This window comes from Ascaphus truei, chromosome 7, assembly GCF_040206685.1.
Source record: "Ascaphus truei isolate aAscTru1 chromosome 7, aAscTru1.hap1, whole genome shotgun sequence".
Lineage (NCBI taxonomy): Eukaryota > Metazoa > Chordata > Amphibia > Anura > Ascaphidae > Ascaphus > Ascaphus truei.
The window spans coordinates 59,554,977-59,581,099 of record NC_134489.1 but is presented as its reverse complement, the minus strand read 5'-3'; the positions used below and the strand labels follow the sequence as shown (position 1 = coordinate 59,581,099).

The 26,123-nt window shown below is 41.4% G+C and overlaps 1 protein-coding gene across 9 annotated transcripts in view; it reads right to left on the bottom strand.

Moving 5' to 3' along the window:
* The window catches only part of RAPH1 (Ras association (RalGDS/AF-6) and pleckstrin homology domains 1), a 140,883-nt gene continuing 114,760 nt past the window's right edge, over positions 1-26,123 (bottom strand). For 8 of the 9 annotated variants that reach the window (XM_075608553.1, XM_075608558.1, XM_075608559.1 and 5 more), the window contains 8 exons: positions 25,091-25,212; positions 23,605-23,670; positions 18,699-18,842; positions 17,799-17,909; positions 10,600-10,698; positions 9,948-10,068; positions 9,134-9,276; positions 1-6,473 (listed from right to left, as the gene is read on the bottom strand). In XM_075608553.1, the coding sequence (XP_075464668.1) occupies positions 4,494-6,473; positions 9,134-9,276; positions 9,948-10,068; positions 10,600-10,698; positions 17,799-17,909; positions 18,699-18,842; positions 23,605-23,670; positions 25,091-25,212 (2,786 nt within the window). In that variant the 3' untranslated portion in view covers positions 1-4,493. The remainder of the gene's footprint in view (positions 6,474-9,133; positions 9,277-9,947; positions 10,069-10,599; positions 10,699-17,798; positions 17,910-18,698; positions 18,843-23,604; positions 23,671-25,090; positions 25,213-26,123) is intronic. The other variant, XM_075608557.1, reaches the window with a different exon arrangement.

Below are 26,123 nucleotides of genomic sequence, written 5' to 3'. Positions count from 1 at the left end.
AAAAAGCCCCCCAGCTACTTTAAATTCAAGATCGGAGTGAGCATTCAGTGTAAGGCAGAAAAGTAAGGAATATTGTTTTACAGTTTCCCTCATGCAGAATTTCAAGTCTAGGGGTTCAAAGCAAGAAGGACGGTAAATTGCATGTACTGGATTGACACGTTCTGCCTGCAATACATTCTTGGTAACATTTACCCTACCACCTCGAGGTGCAGCGTGATGCATAGTGCAGAAAAACAGTCTATTTTCAGTTTAAAACCACACACAATAATAAACCCATTCTGACAATAATTACCACGAGTGACTTTTACAAATCTAACATGAATATTGTTACAAATACAGTAAACAGTATGGCAACCCACCAATGGCATACCACTTGAATGTTTAATATATTCACGTCTTTATTGAAGATGTGCATATTTCTGAATGATCTATACTTGTAATAAATATTGCATTACTAATTTACCATCTGCACCCATGCTTCAGATATTTTGAACATAATGTTTGAAATCGCCATAATCCAAATAAATTTAAATATTTCACTGACCAGTTGTTTCAAGATTTAAAGGGTATATACACAACTTAAATTGGGATTCAACAAGATCCGACATTAGCCATCACTGATTTGTCCATTAACGTCAACTTGAGATCAGATATCCCTCAATCCTTATTGGAGCTTAGAGATTCCCTCCCTTAGTTTCCACACAAAGAACTCATTCCCTTAATTAGTGGAGGTGAATACAACTCCATGCTAGCAATGCACACAGGCCCTTCCCACACAAGGGTTACAATGTTGAAATAGATTTACATAAAATTAAAGTAGGACGTGTTTTTCAGGGGTCCAGTTGCTACCATTTCCAAATTTGCGGTGTTTAAATTAGTGGGGGGAAAAAACATTTGATTTTAGTGAAACTAAGCCAACAAACCACCTTTACATGAAATTATAATCATTAGAATGCAGTACATGCATTGGATTGTGGAGACTACTGACAAACCATTTAAAAACACAAAACCAAGTTGAACAAGAAACTGGTTTCTGTTAATTCCCAAATTCCAAGGGTTCATTTTGACATTATGCACAGTATATCAAGTCTAGTTCCAAGTTTGAGGTAAAACAGATACTGTACTATAGATTAGACTTTTTCCCAGTGAAATGTTAGACTATATACATTTAACTAACAACCATCTGACATTTTTCCTAATTAAAAACATGCCAATAAATAGAGCATTATTAATTATACAGTTCATATTTACAATAGGTTTGAAAAATGTATTTTGATTAGGCACAGGCAAATTATGGTTTAAGTTTTGAGCAGTGCGGTTTTGGTTCTTGTACCAAAAAATCCAGATCATGACCCCTGCTGTTTGCTCTTAAAGTAAACAATCCATTTCACTGAAAGCTCAGTGAATGGGTTTATATAAGGTCAAAGGACATGTATGACTAATTTAGATGTTGGTATACCTTGCAAGAATACAGTTTTCCAGGTCTACAGTTAAGCTGTGATCTACCATGGGTTATTAAAGTTACTAGTTAATCTGCTTTACTAAAGAAAAGATCAATACTGAATGAGATCTATAAATTGCTCACAAATGCAGAATGTTTATAGAAGACATATGATGCTTCTAGTAATATGCAATGTAGTGCAGTGCTCTGGCTGCTATAGCATGATAGTGAATATACCTGTGTGTAAAACATGCATTAAATACTCTGGTTCTCTGTAAATTGTCATATGCTAAACCAGTCCAAACATTCTGACATACCATAACATATTTACCATTCACTTTATGGAACGTGGACCATATAGAATTAAAAAGCAACATAGCGACTTACCTCAGATTGCCTTAGTTTTGCAAGCAATATATAAATCACTCGATTGTCTGGTTATTTATTTCAGCATCTTAACACCACTTTAAACGATAAAGTATTTATTTACTAAAGAGACTGTTTTATCCACTAATTATTTCATACAGATAATTAATTCAAATGAAATTAGTAAAAAATCACTGACGAGAGTAAAACATCACCCTTTTTTAAAATGAGAAACTCCATGTTAAAACAAATTCTCACGGATTTGTTTTTGTTAAACAACGATTTGAAGACCAAATAATGGATTGGAAACTCTCTAGGTGGCACAAAGGAGACGCATTCCAATCCTGCACAATCCCAACCTACAAATTAGTATGGCACAGCTCTACTACGTCTCTTATGACAGACAGGGCCATCCTGCAAGAGTTGCAACCTTCAATGAAGTGTGTCAAAGTTAGAGCAAGAGCTGCACTGACACTTCAGTGATTCCAACTTCACGGCAGAAAAACCACCCGATGGAGAGACCAAGGGAGCAGAGAGAAGACAAGAAATGAGTGAGAAATCATTCACATGCAGACACCATTACACGCCAATTAATGTTTTTGCTTTAGTCCAAGTTGAATTTAGAAACATCATTCATTGAACTAATGGTTGAATCGCTACATACTTTCCTCAAGAGCTTGTTTCACAATTAAAGCGACAATATGCACTGTGTCCATTTGACTCTGCATCTCCCATTGCCGCTAGCATTCTTGGGGAAGCCAAAATGGCCCAGTCAGTAGATCGTAACGAGCCTAAACGTTCCCCTAATTCCTGATGCTTCTGTAGGCCATTTTGTTTTCGCCCATTGCTTGGAACAATGTAGACATGTTTGGTCATAACACAGGGGAGTCCCCTCTGGTCCAAGTAAATATGAAAGCCATTATTATAGGAATGATCACCTTAAAGGCAGTAGTTCCAAACTCTAGTCCTTGAGTGCCCCCAACAGGTCAGGTTTTAAGGATATTGGGGGTACTTGACGACTGGATATGAGAACCACTTCCTTAAGAAACAATTCAGATTAATTTAAGGACACATCACCATTATTAACAAAACCTCTCATTGCTTAATGTATTTTCACAGCAATTCAATGAATTGTCCCCCTGGCAGTCAAAGGGTTAAAAATATACACCACCTTAATATTTGCTTTGTTAAAAAAAACTTTAAAAACAATACACCAATGTAAACATTCTGGACCGCATCCAAAATCTTTAAAAAAAATCCAGTATCAGTTTTGACATCTTTTTATTGTATTTATTTTGTCATTATTTTAGCAGTAATAAATGGATATGCCTGGGAAATATTATAGATAAGAGCAATTCCACTGTATTACAAAAAACACAGCGAACATAATTACAGTTTTCTACAATGTCACTGTCTGATATCATCTTAGTTATATTACGTACAATAAAAGGAAAACTCCCTTTTAAAAGCTATGAATTCATGATGTAACATTTCACCAGTAATTGCAGGATTATTTTTTTATTAAATCAGTTTATTCCTACTTAACTGAAAACTGCATGACTGCTCTTGTACTACTGAATGTTTAAAAAACAGCTCTAGAACAGTCGGTAGCTCACAGATCTCCAGACATTTGTGATGAAGCTCCCCTACTTCTCAAAACCTGTTTCTTATGTATTGCATTTGTTTATTAATCTGTATGTTGTGCATTTGGGTTCAAGGCCCTTTTAAGGAACGACGGCCCCTAAAATCAATGCTGAGAAGTAGTCTTCCCTTGTTAGGGAAGATTGTTGCCCTACTGAAACAAACGGGACTAACATCTTCCATAGCAAGGGGACAAGCGTTACACTGCATATTAAATAGGGGGTGTAAATTTACTTAGGGCATACTGTACATTCTCAAAAGGATTAGATGCACAAGCAGAATATTCTTATACTTTGTTGGCATCGCTGAAACAGAAGTTAAAATATATCGGTATAAAATAAACTAACCTGGTCCAATATATCAAGGACAGTAGTAGCTTACATCCCTCCTTAATGACAGAGATGGATAGGGTACCATAGCACTAAATAACTCCAGTTGTAACTTTGCCTTCTGACATATAAAGGGTTCATTTTACTAATTTCAATAGTGACAAGACCAGCATGTTTCTTTTTGTAGAGCTACAATATCTAAATCAACTTTTATTTACCAAGTCTCTACATACTAAAATAATATAAATCACCTTGTATGTAAACCTGGGCGCAGAGCCAATTAATTGTAGAAGTCTTCATATATATATATATATATATATATTTTTTTTTTTTTACTGGAAATAGGTATAGTGAAACAAACATTCTGTTTATCTTTTATTGTACAGTCGCTATATTTTTTTTTAATTACAGAATTATATACCTATTGTAGGAATACATGCAGAGACACATTGCACACCAACATACACTACAAAAAAAAAAATGTTTCCTTCAATGCAGAGTACGAAACATGTTTTGGTCCTATCTGTATCGGACTGGGTCTGTATCTCCAAAGACAGCTGCATTTACCAAACTTGAGGTGGCAAGGGGAGTGAGGTGCATGTTAATAGCTGGAGACTGCTTTGCTTGATGTGTTATTATACAATGATCTAAGTTCACAGTATATATCAGACTGCTAAATGTAGAACCAGCAGAAGAGAGAGTTTATGTTACATTGGTTACCAATCCCCAGAAAGCTTGGTGTTCTGGTCCCTTTTCGGGGGAGCAGGAGGTGGCCCCCTTCGTAATGTTGCATAGCCAGATATTTGGCTGCCCCCATAGCTATTAGCCTTTTGATGGTCCCCTAGCAGTTCTGGAGGTGGAGGAGGCAGTACCATATCATCCATGGTGGTAGTGGGCTCTGGTCTGGATATACGGGCAGAAGAAAGTGAACTGTGTCTGGTAATAGACTTCCGCTGCAGAGTCTTATTCAGGTCAGCAAGGAACCCTGGCTGTACACTGAGGCTGGGTTTAGGTGAGGTCGGCACTTGAGGGCTGACAGTGGGAGGAGCTTCTATCATTTCCGCCTGCACCAGCCGCATGCTGTCGTTACGTTTTGGCCTGGTCGGGGGTGGGGCTTTCTTTACAGACGATTTTGACCACGTCTGGGGTTGCGGGTTCACTACCGCCACTTTCGGGGACGTGCTCCCCGAAAACAAAACTGGTGGGGCGTCCGCAGGGGGAGGGGGTAGGAGCTCCAGGTCGGCTGGCGGTGGTGGAAAATCATAATCGGATGGTGGGGAAGGAAACTCCGCAGTTGGTTCTTTCGTAGACCTTAACATGGCGGGCATCTGCCCGGGAAGGTTACCTTGCTGGAAAACCATAGGCAGGTTTACCCCTGAAAGGTTGAGTTTAACCGGCTTTGGTGGAGCTGCAGGTGGGGGTGTCGACTCCTTGGATGGCGATCCAGGAGATTCTGCAAATTTGCTGACTAGGCTGTCCACTGAGGACTTCTTGGATTCGTAGTACTCGGCAGAGCTGTTGGATTTAATGCTAGAGTTGCGCTGTGGAGTGGGTGGAGGCTTCTTCCCTCCGGGGCTGGATGTCTTGCTTGTCTTTTTAACGGGGGAACCGGTCTTTTCAGGTGTGGGAGAAGGTGGTGGAGCTGGGGAGGTGGCAGGAGGAGGAGGTGGAGGTGGGGGAGGAGGAAGGAGTGCTAGGCTGCTCTCAGGTGGAGGAGGCGGGAATTCAGGTGATGGGACAGAAAAGGGCTGCCATTTTGGTTTTGCTTTAACAGCTGGTGGAGACTGGGGAACAGTGCTTGGAGTGACAGGCTTAGGGGACTGAGGATCTGCGGGATGAGGCGGCAGTGGAAACTGACTAGCGATTTGTTTGACGGAGGGCATAGGCGATTGTGGGGAGGGAAGAGGCTTAGCAGAGAAGCTCTGCTGTTTGGGTAAGGTCGGAGGAGGGGTGGGACCAGCAGGAGCAGGTGGGGGCTGTTGGGTTTGGGAAACCGTGAAATTAAGCTGCTTTTTGGGTGCAGGAGCAGGAGGTCCTGGGGCAGCAGATGTTATTGGGGTAGGAACGAGTACAGCAGGTTTAGGAATAGGCACATAGTGTTTGGTAGGGGCTTGGAATGGAGGTGGAGGGGGAGGGGGAGGTGGTGGAGGTAGTGGGGGAGGGGGAGAAGGCTGAGCTATCTGCACAGTGTTGTTCTGCGGAAGTTGATGGATTTTAAGAGGTGGTGGTGGAGGGGTAAACTGAGGCATAGAGGGAGTACATGGGGCAGGTTTCAGCATTGCCATGGCAGATCCCGGAGGAGGTGGGGGAGGGGGTGGCGGAGGAGGTGGTGGTGGTGGAATTCCCCCATTGGGGGTGACCACCATCTGAGGCTTTGCACACGGTGGGAGGGATGGAGCCAGCTGGCTGGCTGTGGGTGCTTTGAAATGAGGCCCTGAGTACTGGGAGGCGTTCTGCAATCTGGTGATGGTGCTGTATTTAGCAAATAAAGTGGGAGTGGACACAGAGGGGCTCTTAGACTGAGTGGGAAGGGGAGGTGGAGGGGGCGGAGGTGGTGGTGGTGGGGGAGGAGGGGGCGGAGGAGGTGGAGCGAGAGGTGAAGGTTGTGATGCAGCATGGGGAGAGACAGCTCTCATCTGGAGGTGCGGCTGGGGTGTCAGTGAAGTTAGGGGACGACTTAAGGACTCCATCCTCGCCTAGAATAGAGAAGATATATGTATGCGTATATATAACATTACAGTACAAACACACAATCATTCTATAAACAAGAAACACTGGACATCACGACTTACAGTACCAATCAGTTATAATTGACAGAGACAGTGGGGAGATTTTTTGGGAAATGCTGTTAAAATCCAAATACATTGTGAATAGATATTAGTTGCATTGAAACAGGTACAGTTGCAATCTAGCTGTGATTGGAGGACAGAGAGGTGTTAACCCCTTCTTTACAAGATGCACCTTAATCCTGCTGCTGCAGGCCTCTGCCAACAAAAGGGCTACGTAATGCATAACTCTAGTACTGAAGGTCAAGACAGGAAACAGGGTTCATAGTTCAATATTTACAGTACTTAAAGTTACTTGAGAGCAAGTGCATATGAACTTCAAATGCATGGGAAATGAACTTCAGTAATAGTGACAGACAAGAGGCCTTCTGGCGACAGACAACATGACAAGGACAAAAGTGTGTGACGTGGGAGAGGAGGCAAAGAAAGTGAGAAGAGGCAAGTTAAGCAGGACATAGCTTTAACTCCTATACAGAAAAGGAGGCTCTGCAATTTGTTACAGGAGCATCATCCAATGCGAAGGGGTTAAGAAGGTAAAGTGGGACACTGCACCCTAGTATGTATCAAGTTTGTTCCTTCTAACACCGGAATTAGTAACGCTCCGATATGGGGTATCGCACCATTAACCGCCACTGTCTTGGAGGGCAGTTAATGCAAGATTGGGATGCCATACCCCACATTGGATTTCAATGAAAATGCCCCTAAATATTCTTGGTATTTACAGCTGAAGATACCAACTTGTATTACACAAGTAGAGGTTACTGATATATATATATATATATATATATATATATATATATATAACAGCAGCTGTTAATCCCAAACCATGCTGGTGATATTTATTGCATGCCTACAAGCTGATCTGTGGTCTATCCCCAATGAAAGACTGGCTGTGACACCGCAAACATGCATAGTGCAATCATACGTACTTCATTACGGCACGTTTGTTTCAAAGGCCTTTAGCACAGCAGCAGAGGGCGCTGTGTGCTACTTTTACAGTATTCCTACCGTAGCTGTTTGGACTCTGATCTGAGAGATAGAAAACAATGGAGCTAGAGGTACCTTTGAAATGAATATCAGCCAAAGGTTAGCAGTAATAATTACCACAATTACGAACCTCTTCATTAGAAGACCGTGCAGTGAACAGATGAACACACTGCAAGACAATGGCAGCTCAGGAAACATGTTCATTGTAACCGATTTCCATTGGGTCTGTTTTTGTGAATTATTGATTACTGCTTTTAAATGCTTTACTCATAAAATAAATCCTCCACGTTCAATGAGTATTCCCTACAGTGCCTAATGTTTTTGCAATGTTCTACAGGCCAGATTGGAACGGCAAGGGTTAAGGAATAACTGTTACCCGACCCAAATTGGGACTGGCTAATTTTCAATCATGAAGAGGTGAAACTAAACGAAATTCAAGGGCTGTTGCATGTGTGTGTGTATATATATATATATATATATATATATATATATATATATATATGTGTGTATATATATATATATATATATATGTGTATATGTATATATATATATATATATATATATGTGTGTATATATATATATATATATGTGTGTATATATATATATATGTGTGTATATATATATATATATGTGTGTATATATATATATATGTGTGTATATATATATATGTGTGTATATATATATATGTGTGTGTATATATATATATGTGTGTGTATATATATATATGTGTGTGTATATATATATATGTGTGTGTATATATATATATATGTGTGTGTATATATATATATATGTGTGTGTATATATATATATATATATATATATATATATATATATATATATATATATATATATATATATATATATATATATATATATATATATATATATAAAAATAAAAGAAAGGATTAGGGATTCTTCAGAAAGTTAGTCTGGAGGATTCCAGGTTAACAACATCCAGGTTAATGTGCTTTCAAATGACCCCTGACCTTAAGACTGCCCCGTACAAAGCGCTGTGGGCTTGATGGCCTTAGCTGAGGTGGGCTTCACTTTTGGAACCTGGGACAACGAGGCAACAGGAAAAACACGAGCAGTGAAACAAATTGCATGGCGACAGAAGAGCAACATGCGCAGCTTGGATGTAAGAAAGGGTATTGCAGACCCATTGAATATGCCATGGGATTTTTCCATGTTACACCGGTAACAAAGTCGTTGTACATCTATGGGCTGGTAACACATCATTTGAAATAACAACACATTGTAATGTTCTTCAGGTTCATTTTTTGCTTTTTGTAAATTTAGGGTGATGATTTGTAACCTCAGTATGTGAGGTGTTGCCAATGGACTGCAAACTTGCCTTATGGAATAGCCACATGGTAACATACAAATGTAAAATGGTTATGGAGTTGTTGTAGAGGAGATGGATTCTATGTATTGGTCTACATTACGTGATGGAACATTATTTTCAAGTTGGGAGTAGAGAGAAAGATTAATTAGAACTCAGCAGTCAGTTATCCATGCAGAACAGCCACCCCATGCCTTAGTTCTGTACACAGAGGAGGGATCTCGGCTGTTGCTGCTGTTACCTTGCTGGATTCCTCCAGCTGCGTCCCTCGCTTCCAGGCCTCAGAGAAGATGGAGCTCACGATGCTTTGAGAACGTACGTGGCAGGAGGCTTGGGTGTCGGAAACACCGCTGTCCGACTGGTTGGAATGGTTAGACTGGGATTCTAGGGAAAGAAACCAGATATATTTGGTACAAAACCTGAGGTTTAACTCCACTTGCAAACATGATTACAATGGAACATCCATTATTAAATCCAATAATTTCCCCTTCAGTGAAATTAAGTTTATAAACAAGATAATGTTCAATAACTTTTTTCCTGTGCAACACTAGCAAACTGTACTTCTACATGGTTAGAATGGAAACATCAATTAAATCTAATCCACTTCTGTCTGGACAAAATGGAATACTTCTACAAGACACAACTGCTGATGTTTTGGAGTTGTAGTGTTTTGATTTACACCACTATACCAAACCAACAAACATCTTGTTCTGTTAAATCACAGGTACTTGTACTTCATTAAGCATCCTTGTTGACTAAGTTTTCATGTAATTAGTGCAATTTAACTGTATTTCTAACTAAAATACACTTTTAATTAGTCCAATTGCAATCTCTTTGCCTCTGGTCTCCTAATTCTGTACCGGAGGTGTGGAAGTCAAGAGTGTGGAGTACCACTCTGTAAATACCCCTCGTACTCAACTGTAATAATTTTCCATGCTTAATGCCCAGCACTACTATGCCATAAGTCACTTTACAGTCCATTCACTTAAATGTAAGGTGCCTTATGGCGCTGAAAGTTGTCTTATGTCATAGCAACCCTTAGTAAATATGCTTACCTGGTAAACTGGAAGAGCTGGATCCGGATTTCATGCTAGAGCTGGACAAAGATGTCCAGTCATAAGCTGCCTCTGTCCTCTTCAGGGCCTCTTGATAGTTGGTGTAGAGTTGCTTCCCGTACTGCAAAGAGCAGAGCGGCATTTTAGCAGACGTAAAGTGAGTTTCTCTGTGCAGTCACCGTACCTTGTAAACCCCAGTCACTGCCAGAGGAGCCAGCAACATACTCCACTGTAAATCCTAATCCCTGGACACAGTCACACAGACAGACAAAAAGATTGTGCACCCAAATTCAGCGAATCCTTAACCTTTTGGCTGCCAAATGCATGCAACGCATTAACACTCCTCATTCCTACTTTAGCATGTCGTTTAACCCCATAATGTAAAGTTCGTAAACAGAAGTATCAGCTATAAAGAATAACTGATGTGCTAATGAAGATGAACGGAATATCGTTTGAGAAAGTAGTTATTTTGGCACGTGACCTCTCGTCTGTGGTTGTAAAGAAGGTTTCCGTTTAGTTATGTGTTATTTTGGGTATGTTTGTAGTCTAATTTCTATAGCTAAAAGGTACTGACTTTCATGTGTTAAAATCCCTTTCGCTCCCTCTGGTGGTGCCCCTCTGGGAGTAAAATGATTAAGGGGAGAGAGATTACCTTGGCAATACGGATCCCGTTAACCCATTGGTGTAACGTTCGGACGTCGTCACAGCACAGGTACTTGATATACTGGGACTTCTTCTGGATTTGCGGATGCTGTGTAGAGCAGAGGGAGAGTCTTGTAAGTATGTTACTATAGAGCCTAGCAGAAACATTCCTCCAAACAAGCCGTGTACTGATACTGAGCATCACAAACTACGTCTCCAGAGCTAAGAAGAAATTAAAGTTGGCGCAAGAAGAACAGCGTTACCCGGCTTTTTGTGTTGAGTTGGTGTTTTGCCTGCCCACCTACCTTCTCCAGCACATAACAGGAGTAACATTTCTGCATGCAGACATATCACCAGTGAACGTGATCACAAATGATATGACAAGCTAAGAAACTATCAAAATGCATCAACTGCTCAAAAAACCCTAACTGCTTTAGTGCCAGCACTACTTTGCAATGCATTTAAGACCTCTCTGGCACTAAAGAATTAAGACAGACTATGTACATCTCTTTGCTCTGGTTTCTTTACCAATATGGGTGCACAGTAGGCTCTTTACTGGAGAAGTCTTTCCCAAAGCAGATGTCTGTGGAGAAGCTCATATTCAGAAATCATCTTCAGCCCTTGTTGATACACTGCTGAATGAAGGCCTCCCCAATGATCTTCCAGGTACTGCGGTTGCAGCCTCTTCTCCATGTTGCTCCAACAAATGTTCTGATTTTATCCTCCCATCTTACTTTTGGTCGTCGTCTTAGTCTTTTAATTGCTTTTGGAATCCAGTATAGTACCATCTTTGGTCAACAATGATCATTTCCTTTTGTGATATGTCCGTTCCACTGTCATTTTAATTTCTTAACTCTTAATGTTTGGTTTCAAACCCATTCATTCTTTTTCCGGTTTCTCCAGGTAATACCCAGCACACATCTCTCCATACTTCATTGCGTTATCTGAAGCTTCTGAATTATCTGCGCATTTAGGGTCCAAGTTACACATCCATACATGAGCAGGGGCAGAATACACTGGTCGAAAATGTTCTTCTTGAGGCACAGTTGAAGGTTCCCTTGAAAGGTTGTCTCGTTTCTTCAAATGTGCTCCATCCCATCTTCAATCTCCTGTTGATTTTATTCAAAAGGTTCAAATCCATTGTTACTTCCCGGCCAAGGTAAACACATTTTTCGACAACCTAATTCTATTGATTTTAATCTCTGCAAAATAGACACATTTGCGGAGATTCATATGGAGGCCCACCTTCTTACATGCTTCAGTGAGTTCTCAGATTTGTTGCTGGAGGTGTTCTGGACTTGTTGCAAAAATAACAAATGTCATCTGCAAATTGCAGGTAGTATTCATCGTATTGTATTGTATTGTATTGTATGTCTTTATTTATATAGCGCCATTAATGTACATAGCGCTTCACAGCAGTAATACATGTGGTAATCCAATAAATAACAGATAATATAAATAACAGATCATGGGAATAAGTGCTTTAGACATTAAGGAAGAGGAGTCCCTGCTCCGAGGAGCTTACAGTCTAATTGGTAGGTAGGGAGAACGTACAGAGACAGTAGGAGGGAGTTCTGGTAAGTGCATCTGCAGGGGGCCAAGCTTTATGTGCCATGTGTTCAGAATAGCCACAGTCCTATTCATATGCTTCTTTAAGCAAGTGTGTCTTAAGGTGGGTCTTAAAGGTGGATAGAGAGGGTGCTAGTCGGGTACTGAGGGGAAGGGCATTCCAGAGGTGAGGGGCAGTCAATGAAAAAGGTTTAAGGCGGGAGAGGGCTTTAGATACAAAGGGGGTAGAAAGAAGACATCCTTGAGAAGAACGCAAGAGTCTGGATGGTGCATAACGAGAAATTAGGGCTGAGATGTAAGGAGGGGCAGAAGAGTGTAAAGCTTTAAAAGTGAGGAGAAGAATGGAGTGTGAGATGCGGGATTTGATCGGAAGCCAGGAGAGGGATTTCATGAGGGGAGATGCTGAGACAGATCTAGGAAAGAGTAGAGTGATTCTGGCAGCAGCGTTAAGGATAGATTGTAGGGGAGACAGGTGAGAGGCAGGAAGGCCGGACAGCAGGAGGTTACAGTAATCAAGACGGGAGAGAATGAGGGCCTGAGTCAGAGTTTTAGCAGTCGAGCAACAGAGGAAAGGGCGTATCTTTGTTATATTGCGGAGGAAAAAGCGACAGGTTTTAGAAATGTTTTGAATGTGAGGGGCAAATGTGAGAGAGGAGTCGAGTGTGACCCCAAGGCAGCGTGCTTGGGCTACTGGGTGAATGATCGTAGTTCCAACAGTAATGTGGAAGGAGGTAGTAGGGCCAGGTTTGGGAGGAAGTATGAGGAGCTCTGTTTTAGCCATGTTGAGTTTAAGGCGGCGGAGGGCCATCCAGGATGATATAGCAGAGAGACATTCAGAAACTTTGGTTTGTACAGTAGGTGTAAGGTCGGGTGTTGAGAAATATATTTGTGTGTCGTCAGCATAGAGGTGATAATTAAACCCAAAAGATGTTATTAGGTCACCTAGAGAGAGTGTATACAGAGAAAAGAGAAGAGGTCCCAGGACAGAGCCCTGGGGTACCCCCACAGAGAGATCAATAGAGGAGGAGGTATTAGCAGAAGAGACACTGAAAGTACGATGGGAGAGGTAGGATGAGATCCAGGATAGAGCTTTGTTCCGAATGCCAAGAGTATGGAGAATGTGAAGGAGAAGAGGGTGGTCCACGGTGTCAAATGCTGCAGAGAGGTCGAGTAATATGAGCAGAGTGTAATGACCTCTGTCTTTGGCAGCATGGAGGTCGTCAGTTATTTTAGTGAGGGCTGTTTCCGTGGAGTGAGCAGTGCGGAAGCCAGATTGTAGAGGGTCTAGGAGAGAATAGGTGTTGAGAAAATGGAGCAAGCGAGCGAATACAAGACGTTCAAGGAGTTTAGAGGCAAAAGGCAGGAGGGAGACAGGCCGATAGTTAGAAAGACAGGTAGGGTCAAGCTTGCTGTTTTTGAGTAATGGTATGACTGTTGCATGTTTGAAGGAGGATGGAAAGGTTCCAGAGCAGAGGGAGGAGTTAAAAATGTGCGTGAGCGTAGGGATTATAGTAGGAGCAAGAGGTTTTAGGAGATGGGAGGGAATGGGGTCAAGAGGGCAAGTGGTAGAGGGAGAAGAGGCGATCAACAGCGACACATCCTCCTCTGAGACAGTGGAAAAAGAGTCAAGGAAGGCAGGAGGAGAGTTAGGAAGAGGTGTAGGATGGGAGGAAGAAACAGAGGGGATGTTCTGACGTATGGATTCCACCTTTTCCTTAAAATAGTCAGCAAAGTCCTGAGCGGAGATGGAGGAAGGAGAGGCAGCGGAGGGTGGTTTGAGTAGAGTATCAAAGACAGAGAACAGTCGGCGTGGGTTAGACTTGTGCATGTTGATTAGTGAAGAAAAGTAGGCTTGTTTAGCTTGCGAGAGGGCAGAGTTGAAACAGGATAGCATAAATTTGTAGTGAAGGAAGTCTGCGAGAGTATGAGATTTCCTCCAGAGGCGTTCAGAGGAACGAGTGGAGGAACGCAGCATGCGCGTGTGGGAATTTAACCAGGGTCTAGGGTTAAAAGGGCGAGTGCGGCAGAGAGAAAGCGGGGCATGTAGATCAAGAGAGGAGGACAAGGCAGAGTTGTAGTTCCTGACCAGTTTGTCAGGGTCTGTAGCAGATCTGAGAGAGGAGAGGGAGGAGTGTAACGTGGACTCAAAGTCAGGTAAGTGAATAGAGCGCAGGTTTCTGCAGAACCGGGGTGTAGATGGAGGTGGAGAAGTTGAGAAGCGAGATAGAGAGAATGAGATGAGGTGATGGTCAGAGAGAGGAAAAGGGGAAATGGAGAAATCAGAGAGAGAGAAATTTTTAGTGAAAACTAGGTCTAAGTAGTGGCCATCCTTGTGGGTGCTGGCTGCAGTCCACTGTTGAAGGCCAAAAGAAGAGGTTAGAGAAAGAAAGCGGGAAGCCCAAGGGAGAGAGGGGTCATCAATGTGGCAATTGAAGTCCCCAAGGAGAAGAACAGGGGAGTCTGAGGAGAGGAAGAAAGAGAGCCAGGATTCAAAGTGAGAGAGAAAGGCAGAAGGGGGATGAGTAGAGGTAGGTGGGCGATACATGACCGCCACATGAACAGGGAGAGGAGAGAAGATCTGGACAGTGTGAACCTCAAAGGAGGGAAAGGCAAGAGAGGGGGGAATAGGAATAGTTCGGTAACGGCAGAGAGAGGAGAGCAGGAGCCCCACACCTCCACCCCTGCCATCAAGGCGCGGAGTGTGGGAGAAGGAAAGGCCACCATAAGAGAGGGCAGCTTCCAGAGCAGAGTCAGACTGAGTGAGCCAGGTCTCAGTTATAGCAAAGAGAAGCAGGGAGTGAGAGAGAAAGAAGTCATGCACAGAGAGGCACTTGTTAGAGAGGGAGCGAGCATTCCAAAGGGCACAGGAGAAAGGGAGAGAGGAGGGAGGGTGGCAGGGGATGGGTATGAGGTTGGAGGGGTTAACACCAGAAGGAGTAGAAGTTGTATGTGGGAGGCGAGGACGAGAGCAAGTAGAAATAAGGCAGGGACCAGGATTGGGAGAGATATCCCCAGAAGCAAGGAGGAGAAGCATGGATAGAAAGAGGATGTGTGAGGATGATTTGTAGGGGTGTGTTTTAGTGCAGGAGGTATAGCTGTGTGGTGACAGAGGACGCAGGTAAGAAAGGAGTTCATGTGAACTGAGAAGTGGGGAAGAAAGGAGAGATGGAGATATATGAATAGAGTTAGAGACATAAGGAGACTGGTGGAAGGAAGTGCATAATTTGAAAATAAGTGCGGTTGCAGCAAATATAAAAAATAAAGGCGGCATCACAGCAATAGTTAAGTGTTGAGATGTGCAGTCTTAGATGATATCCTCTTTTCCAACGTAGATCAAAAGCAGGAATCAGAAGCAGTAGGTGATGTCCACTTTTCCACTTCGTTGATTTTGATTCCTTTTTCTTCTCAATCCAATGTCTTAAATAGTTCTTGAAGTGTTGCGGTGAAAAGCTCTGGTGACACAGTGTCTCCCTGGGGCACTCCATTGCTAATCCTTATCTTGCCGATATCTTCATATAATCTAATGGTTTATGTGGCATTCTCGTAATTTCTTTTTTTAGAATATCAGTGTACGCTTCGTCAGCACGGTCTTCTTCATGCGTTTAGAACAGCTAAGCCGTAGACGGAATCAAATGCTTTTTCCTAATCTACGAATCCTAAAATGAGGGGTATAAATAAATATATACCCCCCCCCTCCATGTGGGATTGCTGCTTTAGACTCCAGAAGATAAAACGACCTGTTCAGGGAGCTGGTGCTGGCTCTTGAGCTGGGCTCATCAACATCAGTTGCTAATAATAACTAATACTGTACCTGTTGCCATGTTACCGCTCTAAGGCAGAGAGTAGTATTTGAGGGGAGAGGGGGAAGAATATATAATGTAGATATTTGAAGGAACTCCTATTTCATAAAAATATATATACACGCATATAGGTCTATCCATATTTCGGACAGAACATGTAATTCTTTAACCACTTGAGTGCTAGAGGTGAATAGCATACAAAGGAGCTCTGATGCCAGAACTCGAAGGTTGATTTAATCAGCATTATTAAATCAGGTCTCAGAGTTCGGCTGTTTACTTGCTTTAAATTATTTTTTGTAACATGTGAGCTGACCGTTCTATCCTGACCCCCAGTAATAAGCGGAGGTCTCCAGGATGGCAACAGAGCGATCCCAATCTGCCAAACGATGACAAACACTGACTCTGACGCAGCCTGGAGTGTTTAGGTGTTTCCTATTCAGCTCACAGTAGCCATGGAATTTCAGTCTGTCTCTAACTCATCCCTACCAGCAGCTTGTGAAAATAAAACCCTAAGGAATACAGGAGTCCTGGAAGGATGGAGAGATTTTCCATCTGTGCAGGAAACCATGAAATCTCCTGCACTTTCTGACTGCTGTAGGTGCTTCGTTTCTGTTCACACAGATTTAAGTCATGAATACAAATACGTCTGTTGCTTCAAGTGTCTGTCACACATTTGCCAAAATGTTTACTTTTTAAAAAGTTTGCAAGAAGTTCATCTAATAAAACAAAAAGTCAACCGCAGCTTGAAATAAATATCTAGATATCTATATACTATATATCTATATCGAGAGAGAGAGCCCTATTTAGTATCCATTGACATATATACCTTCCAAAACATTAAATAATACAGCATGTGGAGATACCTACGAAATACAATTAGCATATTTAAATCCTCTTATTTCTGGATAGATTTCTCTGACAAAGATTCGGCAACTTCTCAAAAATGTCAAAACTCAATATTGTCAAATTTCGCAAAAGTTTTGGAGGTTTTCAAACTTTTTTGAATAGTTAAAAAAAAAAAATATATATATATATTGGCAACCAAATTTGGCCAAATTCTATTATCTCAATAGTTTTTTTTTTATCACATGCTTTATTGTGAAAATTTCCATTACTTGACACAATTTTTTCTTACGCCCTTTTGGGGGGGGGGGGGACCTAAAAGCACTGATGTGCAACAGAACTATATCCAGAACCATATCGGTCATGTTTAAATGACAGATAGTGTGCATGATTGGAGAAGGTAGTAAAGTACATTAGACCTTTTCCATCAAATGTGTCAGTGTAACAATGGCTTTATTTAGTATTTTAGGATATGTATAATTAGATACAATAACAGTACCGTACAATGAATATTATCAGCACAAGCTCATGTCTGTAATTGCAGGTTAATGAATTATAGTTTTAAAACCAGTTTTGCACACATTTTTTCCTGTTCATAATAATGGGCATTTTTTTTTCTTTAATAAAGGGTTATTTATTTTTATACAAGTCAGATTAAAAAAAAACACGTGTTAATTACTTCTATTTCCCCCTTAATCCCAATAATAATTACTCTTTTGGTACAGCATGTAATGTAGTTCATGATTTAACCAGTAGGTGGCACCATGTGACTACAAATTACGTTGGCGGACAGATGCTCTCTCTACATCTGAATCCACTTTCTAGCCAGAGTGACCATACAGATTTATACAGGCAACTACTGAAAGGGCTCTCTTTCCCAAAATAGAAAGTTGTTTTTGCCAAGATGAGTTAAGGAATGCGAGTGTTGCGAATGTTCCTTCCAAAAACGTTGCAGCCAACGCGAGTTATTTCTCAATCTGTTAAAAACTGCTCCTACCTTCAATACGAGGCAGTAGTCCGTGGGCGCTTTGTATTTGCTTCGATAGTCCTGTCCATAGTAGACATTGACGTGATCCAGCTGCAGGAAGCAGACCAGGTCCCTAGATGCCTGAAGACAAAAGAATAGACGTTAAAAAACCTCCAGTGACTCAGAGTAACCATTATTCTATCATAGGATATTTGCTCAAGGTAACAGAGTGTCCCATCTTTAATTATTCTCCTGTAACCTCTTTGCAGCTCTCCATTTCAGTGTACACAGAAAATGCTATGTACAAATAGTTTGAGAAAACTTTGCCGCTCTGATATTTTAAAACTGCACTATGCAAGGTCATCCCTTACTCATCGCATTTTGATCAATAAGATTTATGCGCAGATTGAACCAGCCTGAAACAGAAATTGTTAAAAAAAATGTTATAAATGGCATTATTAATCCTTTTATCAGATGAGATAACATGAAAAGAACCAAGAGTAATATAATTGTAATAGCGAACCAACATTAAGCAGAGTGCACTATATTCCACAAGACTATTAGCCATGTTAACAAAAGGATATCACAGGAATATCACATCTCTTATAAGCTTCTTTTATGGACGTAGTGGTTATATCACTGCCTTTGAAGCCGGGAAACCTAGTTTGAATTCTAGTTCCAGCTTTTATGTCTTTGAGAAGTCACGATCTGTCGGTGCATCAGGTTCCACAATTAGATTGTGAGCTATACAGGGTAGTGAGATGATTGTGCCAGCAATTTTCTACATAATGTGTTGCATTTGTCAGCACTATGCAAGGTAAAACTAGCTAAACGGCTCCTCTCCATATTCATGTCGTGGGACACGTGACTTTATACACGATCACTAGGTTATAATTCTGTTTTGTGGTGACAAGCAATATTGGGTCTCACCTTTGCCTTCCCTTTAGGAACATAATAGATACCAGAAGCTCGCAGGAGGAAGTATCGTTTCTTCCATGACTTTTTCCCATCATCCTTCAGCCAAAGGACTCCCTCAATTTCTGGTACGGTTACTGAACTACCGCAGAAACATTCCTACAGACACAATATATAATTACCAATGAACGTAGGCATCCGACAAGCTAAGACACAAACTCAATGCATCAACCCCTACTAAGGGAGACTAGATATATATATCCCGGACAGTAAATATGTGCTTTATTAAATGATATGGTTAATAACGTTTTACTATGGGATACGGGGAATTGATGTTTGAATGTTTCCAGAGTAAGCCGCTTCTCACCAAAAATCCGTACATGTGTTAACCATATGACGCCATCCAGCCCAACTATCCTGGGAAAGATGTTCTGCTTTGGTTGGACAGAAGAGAAGGATCAAAGAGACTCAATATTCTCAAATATGTGCTTAATGCAGCATTTTATGTGCTGGAACAGAAAAACTAATCCCCCTAAGAAAATCACCATGCTGTGCCCAGATGCCCAGTTTGTCTACACACTTCCGAGCTGAATGTCCTCATGGAGGTCAATGTTACTCCCAATAACCAGAACCTGATGATGAATATGGATATACTGGGTAATACCCATGCATCCTGCTTCCCTCTTACTAATAGGAGTTACCCTTTCACAAACATATTCTCTATTTGGGGTATGGACAAATAGTGGGGGGGGAATTAGTAGCTGTAATTATAAAAACAAGAACCCGGAATCCACAGTATATGGATTAATTGCTGAACTTTTTTTTAGGGTTCAACAAAAGCTTCTAAGTAGTGAATATTACATGTTTAGGAATAGCGCTGGAGTTATAACGGGAAGGGGGAAGATGCTTTTTCGACCACATCTTTATTTGAAGCTAAACTATTGTTTAAGTCCTGGCACATTTTTCCTGCAAAAAAAACAAACCCAGATAGTATGGAAAGCGGAAAGGATTTTATTTTCCGCACCTACTAACATTATGTAACAACCCAGGAGAAAATGGAACAACTAAATAAGACTACATTCAATAAATGAGAAAGGAGTATAAAATCCCCCCAATAATATTAACAACAACTTTATATAGCGCTTTCCTCCCAATGGGACGCAGAGCACTTCACAGTTGCAAAAAGGGAAAAAGAAGAAAATATTTAAGATTATAAACTAAACCAAACACAGAGAAAGATACAATACTGGATGGGACAGTACGGTAGCTATTAAATGCCAGACAGGTTGTGGTTAATTAATTAAATGCCTGGTAGGTCTTGAGACTGTTTTTATAGATTTCCGGAGGTGGTCTCTCCAACTGTACGAGGCAGACTGATCCAGAGAGTGGGAGCAGCGTGGCTAAAAGCTCGGGTCCTAAAGGAAGTCAGGGAGATTCTGGGAACTGTTAGGAGTCCTTCATCTGCAGATGGAAGTGAGCGAATTGGAGTGTAGGGAACTAGAAGCTCTGTCAGATAGCTGGGACCCTGGTCATGTAATGCTTTGAATGTCAACAAGCCAAATCTTGAATTAAATTTTCGATTTTACAGACTGCCAGTGCTGAGAACTGGGATCAGGGGTCATGTGGCAAGAACGGTCGGGTTAGTTAAAGTGGCTGCAGCATTCTGCACCAGCTGCAGGCAGTGTAGCTCTTTTTCCAGAAGACCCAGGTAGAGTGTATTGCAGTAGTCCAGTCGTGAGGACACAAAAGCTTAATCCTGGCAATGTTCTTTAGGTGGAAGAATGAAGATTTGATCATGGTTAACACCTGATATTTAAGGGTCAAGTTACAGTGAAGGACAATGCCAAGATTCCGCCATCGGACAGAGTTTAGCAGCTGGGAGCTCCCAAGCTTAAGGCCAGTGTGTTGACCTAGCTGCAGTCTTGTTGTCTTCTGATGGTGAGCATTCATCATAAGCACTACAGACTTACCAGGATTCAACCTGAACCAACGGGTACTCATCCACTCTAGGAACTCAGATAAACATCTATTGAAGACTGATAATGGGACCTTAATGCCTGGTGCAAAGAACAAGTGAGTGTCATCTGCATAGAAGTGATAACCCAAGCCATGCCGTCTGATTATGTCACCTAGTAACAGCATGCACACTGTGAACAATTTAGGAGAGGTTTCTATTCTATCACACTCCACATGACAAGGACATTGCTGCCGAAGAGTACACTCCTGAAGATACTCTCTCTGACCTGCCAGTGAGAAAAAAAAATCTGAACCAGCTGAGAACTGTGCCACCCAGTCCACAGAAATCCTTCAGGTGCTCAATTAAAATCCCATGGTTCACGGTGTCAGATGCTGCAGAGAGGTCAAAGAGTACCAAGATCGAAAAGTCACCTCTGTCTCTCGCCATCCGGAGATCATTTACGACAAGAACCAGAGCTATTTCTCTACTATGCCGTCTTCTGAATCCTGACTAGAATGGGCCATACATTTTATGGCTTGATAGACGGCTTTCCAGTTGGGTTGCTACCACTTTCTCAAGGAAAGGAAGGTTAGATACAGGCCTGTAATTAGCTATGCAATCCAGGTCTAATGAAAGCTTTTATAGAAGAGGACTAATGGCTGCTTCCTTCAGCGGTTCGGGAAAGATCCCCGCCTGCAAAGAGCACAGGACTATTTTGGCAAACAATGGGCTGATTACATCTATAATGCTGAAAATAAGTTAACAAACACACAGAACCCCAGCAAGCCCTTTTTGGGAACCCCGAGCCCTCACAAAATATATATGTATATAAGTGTAAAAAAGGAGAGCTATTGAGCGTGGCAAATGTATACAACATGCAACAGAGAAGCCCAATGCTACATCCAATGTGACAAAAATACACAGTAAAATACGTATATATTCTCTTGAAAAAGGGTAATTTAGTTTAACCCTTTGGCCAAAGCATTGTAAGCCTGTGAGCCACAACAAGGCAGACCCAGTTCACAGGTCCTAACACTACCAGATAAAATACTAATTACATCAATAAAGCCTCAGAGAAGGCGTGTTGAGCCTGGGTCCAAATCACAGGTAGTGGTGCGCATCCCCTGAATTGTTTTCACACGGTCTTCTTCATCCAGATGGTCAAAGCTAGTCCATGAAGCCTGAAAACCTGCATTTTCATGCCTGGTACCCTGCCATTTTTTAGATAGCACAGTCAGGATCCCAGCCCGGACGAAGGCTACTTTATCAGACAAGAGATCAAAATAATCACAACGGGACTGTGAGAAGGCTTCACCAGACTGCCGACATGCTGGTTTGCACACACACTCCACGGTGCGGAAAAGCTGAGCTGGTCTATTGTCCGCTGCCATTATCTCACGTGACAGGAACACGGACTTCTTACTAGTAATTGTGGACAGGTACATCGTGATGTGGTCAATCAGTTTCAGTTCGTCCTCGACTCTGCAAGACTTCCGCCAGTGCAAACCAAGGAGTGTTGGGGTGTGAGGTTGTATGTGAACAGGAGCGATAGTATCCATTGCGGTCCCCAAATCTCTATTATAGTAATCGACAAGAGCACTGGGATCCACGCAGGCACTTAATATATCAGAAAAATCAAGGTTTGACATCAGGCCCTGGGGATCACACCCATCGACAGTCAATATCTGGGCACCTCCATGGGACAGGGACTATTTTATTTAGGGGGAGGGGGATTGTGATTGAGAACAAAGTTGAGTGGTGGTCTGACCAGACAACTGGGTCTACTGTTGGGTTGTAGATTTCTAAACCGGTCTGGAAGACAAGATCAAGTATGTGTCCACGCAAAAGAAAACAGACAGAGATGTCATTGTTTTAGGTCCAGTGATTATTACATTACATGTATGTTTGTAATATAAAGCACTGAATACATGATTTCAACATGTAAAATAATTAAAATAACTACACAATTGGAAAATAACAAAATACAATGTTACCATGTGCGATTGAATGCATACTTTACTTCCCCATCATTCTACCTAAACATTATTCATCCAACCCGCGCATCCATACATATAAAAAAAAAAGCCAAATATTAATAGTAAAATAAATGTCCCAATGATCACAATGGAGGTTTAAAAACAAAAAAAGAGGGGGGGGGGGGGGATTATTACAGACATGTTATAAATGCAAATCTGTTGATTTATTGACATTTTCCACCTATATAGCCTTGCTTTTCATTGCCAGATCTTTGAAGTTCATACTTAAGAATTTCCCAGCTGTATACTTTTTTTTTATAAATAAACTTGTAATAGGTTATGACGACATCTGTTTGCCAGACAAAGAACATTTGGAAAAGACAAAAAAAGAAATAAAACCATGTGTAAATTTATTTTTAAAATCAGGCCCCATCTCGCCCCTACTATCCCGCTGTGCCTCGTAAATGTACAACCTGGAAGGTAGTTTGAAAGGACAGTTTGGTCTTAGCCAGAAGGGCAATACAGAGTATATTCCTCTGACAATGTGCAAAATGTATCAGAGATGAGAATATTCCTTATTTACAAGTCCAAACCTTAAACGTCAGAGAATTAAGGTGTGCAACGATATAGAACCCTTACAGATCTCATAAAGGTCCTCAAACATGCCTTACCAATAATCGGACAGCATACATTGTCCACTGCAGCCAGGGGTTCTGGGTAATGGCATGCAAATTAGTTTTTTGATTTAATGCTCATTTTATTAGATCCATCAAGCATTGAAAAGAAGGGGGGGAGGGGGAAGAGAAATTTGGACAATAAGGATTTTTGTTCCGTTTTCTAAAAAATAAAAAACATTGGAACATATTTCACCTTTAAAGCACCAGACTGTCCCTTCTCTGATGTATCTTATTAGACAGGGGTGACCTTTTCAACACGTGAACTACATGAGACTCCCCTCTGACATGACAGCAGTTCCATGGTTACTCACCTCTAGTAACACTTCCTTATTTCTGTCGGCCATCTCGGAAGTCTCTTTCCTTCCTAGAAGGTAATTCTGAAACAAGAGAACATGATTCACTAACAAAACAAGGGGGAGTGATGGTCAGGAAATTGCCATTTATGGCTTGGTCACACGAGTGTTTGCTCCCTGCATTCATCATTTATAGAAGGGGAGGCATTACAATATCAGTTGGCATTCCAAAGAGGACTGTGGGACTCGAGTTGCTGTTCCCTCTGGCGGTTAAAGCAGGGGTGCTCAAGTCCAATCCTCAAGACCACCACACACCGGGTCAGGTTTTCAAGATATCCCTACTTCAGCACAGGTGGCTCAATTTCCTGAAAACCTGACCTGTTGGGGGGTGGGGGGCTTGAGGACTGGGGTTGAGGGGTATAACACTTCATCCATACACTAATGAAATGTATCAGTAACAGAGTGTTGATAAAAATCAACATGGAATTTAAATCCCCCCCACCCCCATAACAAGGGTTAATAGGAAGCCGCAACGGATGACACGGGAGATTTAATCCGCCATTTTGTTTTACCAGTATGTTCACATCAGAAGGAACTGCTTTCTGACTCCTGGGGAGCCCTGTGGTGTTGTTCCAAACTGGAATCTTCTTTTATTACATTATAGGCCTTTTATTACCTTGGCCTTGCAGCATCAGCCAATGATGCTGCAATCGCGGCAACTTATTTGATTTCTCTTTCGCGTGAAAAGAAGGTATTGTTCTTGTGTGGGTTGAAAACACCAGGTTCCTTCTGGAGTAGGATGGGCCATCACAAAGAAACATAAAGAAGCAACATCTTGAGTTCTACAGCTACAAACCCAGCTATCAAGGTAATTAACCAAATGGACCAACTGATTTTCACACAAGTGATTACCAGAGGAAACATGGTAATTATTCAACACAGAGGCTGCAAACATTCGCATTTCTATTGAAACCATTTAAATACCTAAATATTTATACATCTGAAACACTGAGGGGGCTGTATTTCAATCTGACTATTGGTTTAAGTACCAGTGATTTACTGTTCTCTTCATTAGCATCTGCATAACATTAGCAAAGCTTGTGGATGTATGGATAGGTTTTCCAGCATTAGCAACATGGCTAACACAGATAAATAATTGGTGTACATGCAATGGAACAATACAGGTGTAAAGAACATAGCCTGAGAACCGTCCAAGTCTGAGTTAGTAGCAAGGTGCAGGCTAGGATGGACCAACAGCTCACATCTATCAATTTCTACGCATCTTGTTTTTTTTGTTTTTTAAGAAAAAAATTTGAAATGAAAATACAATGGTAAAGTAACGGGTGTTTTTTCTTGACGCAAAACAAAAATTCAGAAATACGACAACAAATAAGTTTCAAGTGAAGAAACATACCATTCTAATAAAGGTCTCATGGAAGTCCTCCACCCGCTAACTCCCACGCCCCCTTGGCCAATATTAACAAATGTAATAATGTGTATTAACCTGTGGGTTTTTGAACAGTGCATATTTCTCGATACGCTCCACGAACATAAGCTTGTTCTGGCTGTCCCGGGTCCAGTTCAGAAGGTTCTCAACCAGGTTTTCATGGTCCTCAAAGATTCTGTCTGCAAGGTAAATAAGGACACAAATGGCAGAAAAGCTCCTAGAAATTAGTGGGCTGAAATTATAGGGCATATTGTAATAATAATGAAAGCTGCTAAGTTCCTGGTAGGTTCAACCCCCACCAGTTTACGTGACCCAGATATTTATTTATATGTACACACTAGGGCTCAGGCCATGCTTGCTTCGTACGTCAACCCCACCCTCCCCAAAATAATGATGGGGTTGACTTCACCCTTCCCCTTCTCTCCACCCCCACTCCCCCCCTCTCCTTTCATTTAATACCTTACATCACCAAATATTTATGTCTCTCTCCTCCAGCATTCTTGCTTTCTCCTCACATGTCAACAGACACACTTTTAGCCCGATTCTTGTCTAAACTTTATAGCTGTGAGACTCCATATCTGCCACCAGGCTATGTGCATTTATTATATATAAAAATAATCTCTAAAAAATGTCACCTGTGACTTCATTTAATAATAAAATGATCAAACCTATATTTTATTTGTTTTAACAGTTTTGCTGTCAGAGTGGCCTCCAACGCAGGACAACAGATCCGGTGATATAGTGTGTAAATGATTTACCATCAGATACTATGGTATATAGTGTCCACCAACCAGGCCACAATGTTTTGTAATGACAGCATTTTTCACATAACGCTGTTGCTTTAAAATAGTGAAGTAATTAACAGAATGAAAAGAAAGAGTATTTTTTTGCATTAATTATGTAGCCTGTGTTCATACTCAAAGCTTAATGCCAGTGTGGCCTTTATTGTTCATGTAAAGCCCAATTATTACTGCATTCAACATGCCAACTGCCATGCACTCGGAAGAGGACATGGTTTAACGAACAAGAGTCCAGAGCTGCAGCCCATTAGCGTAATGAAGCATTAAGGGGCAGGTGACATTTTGCTGCT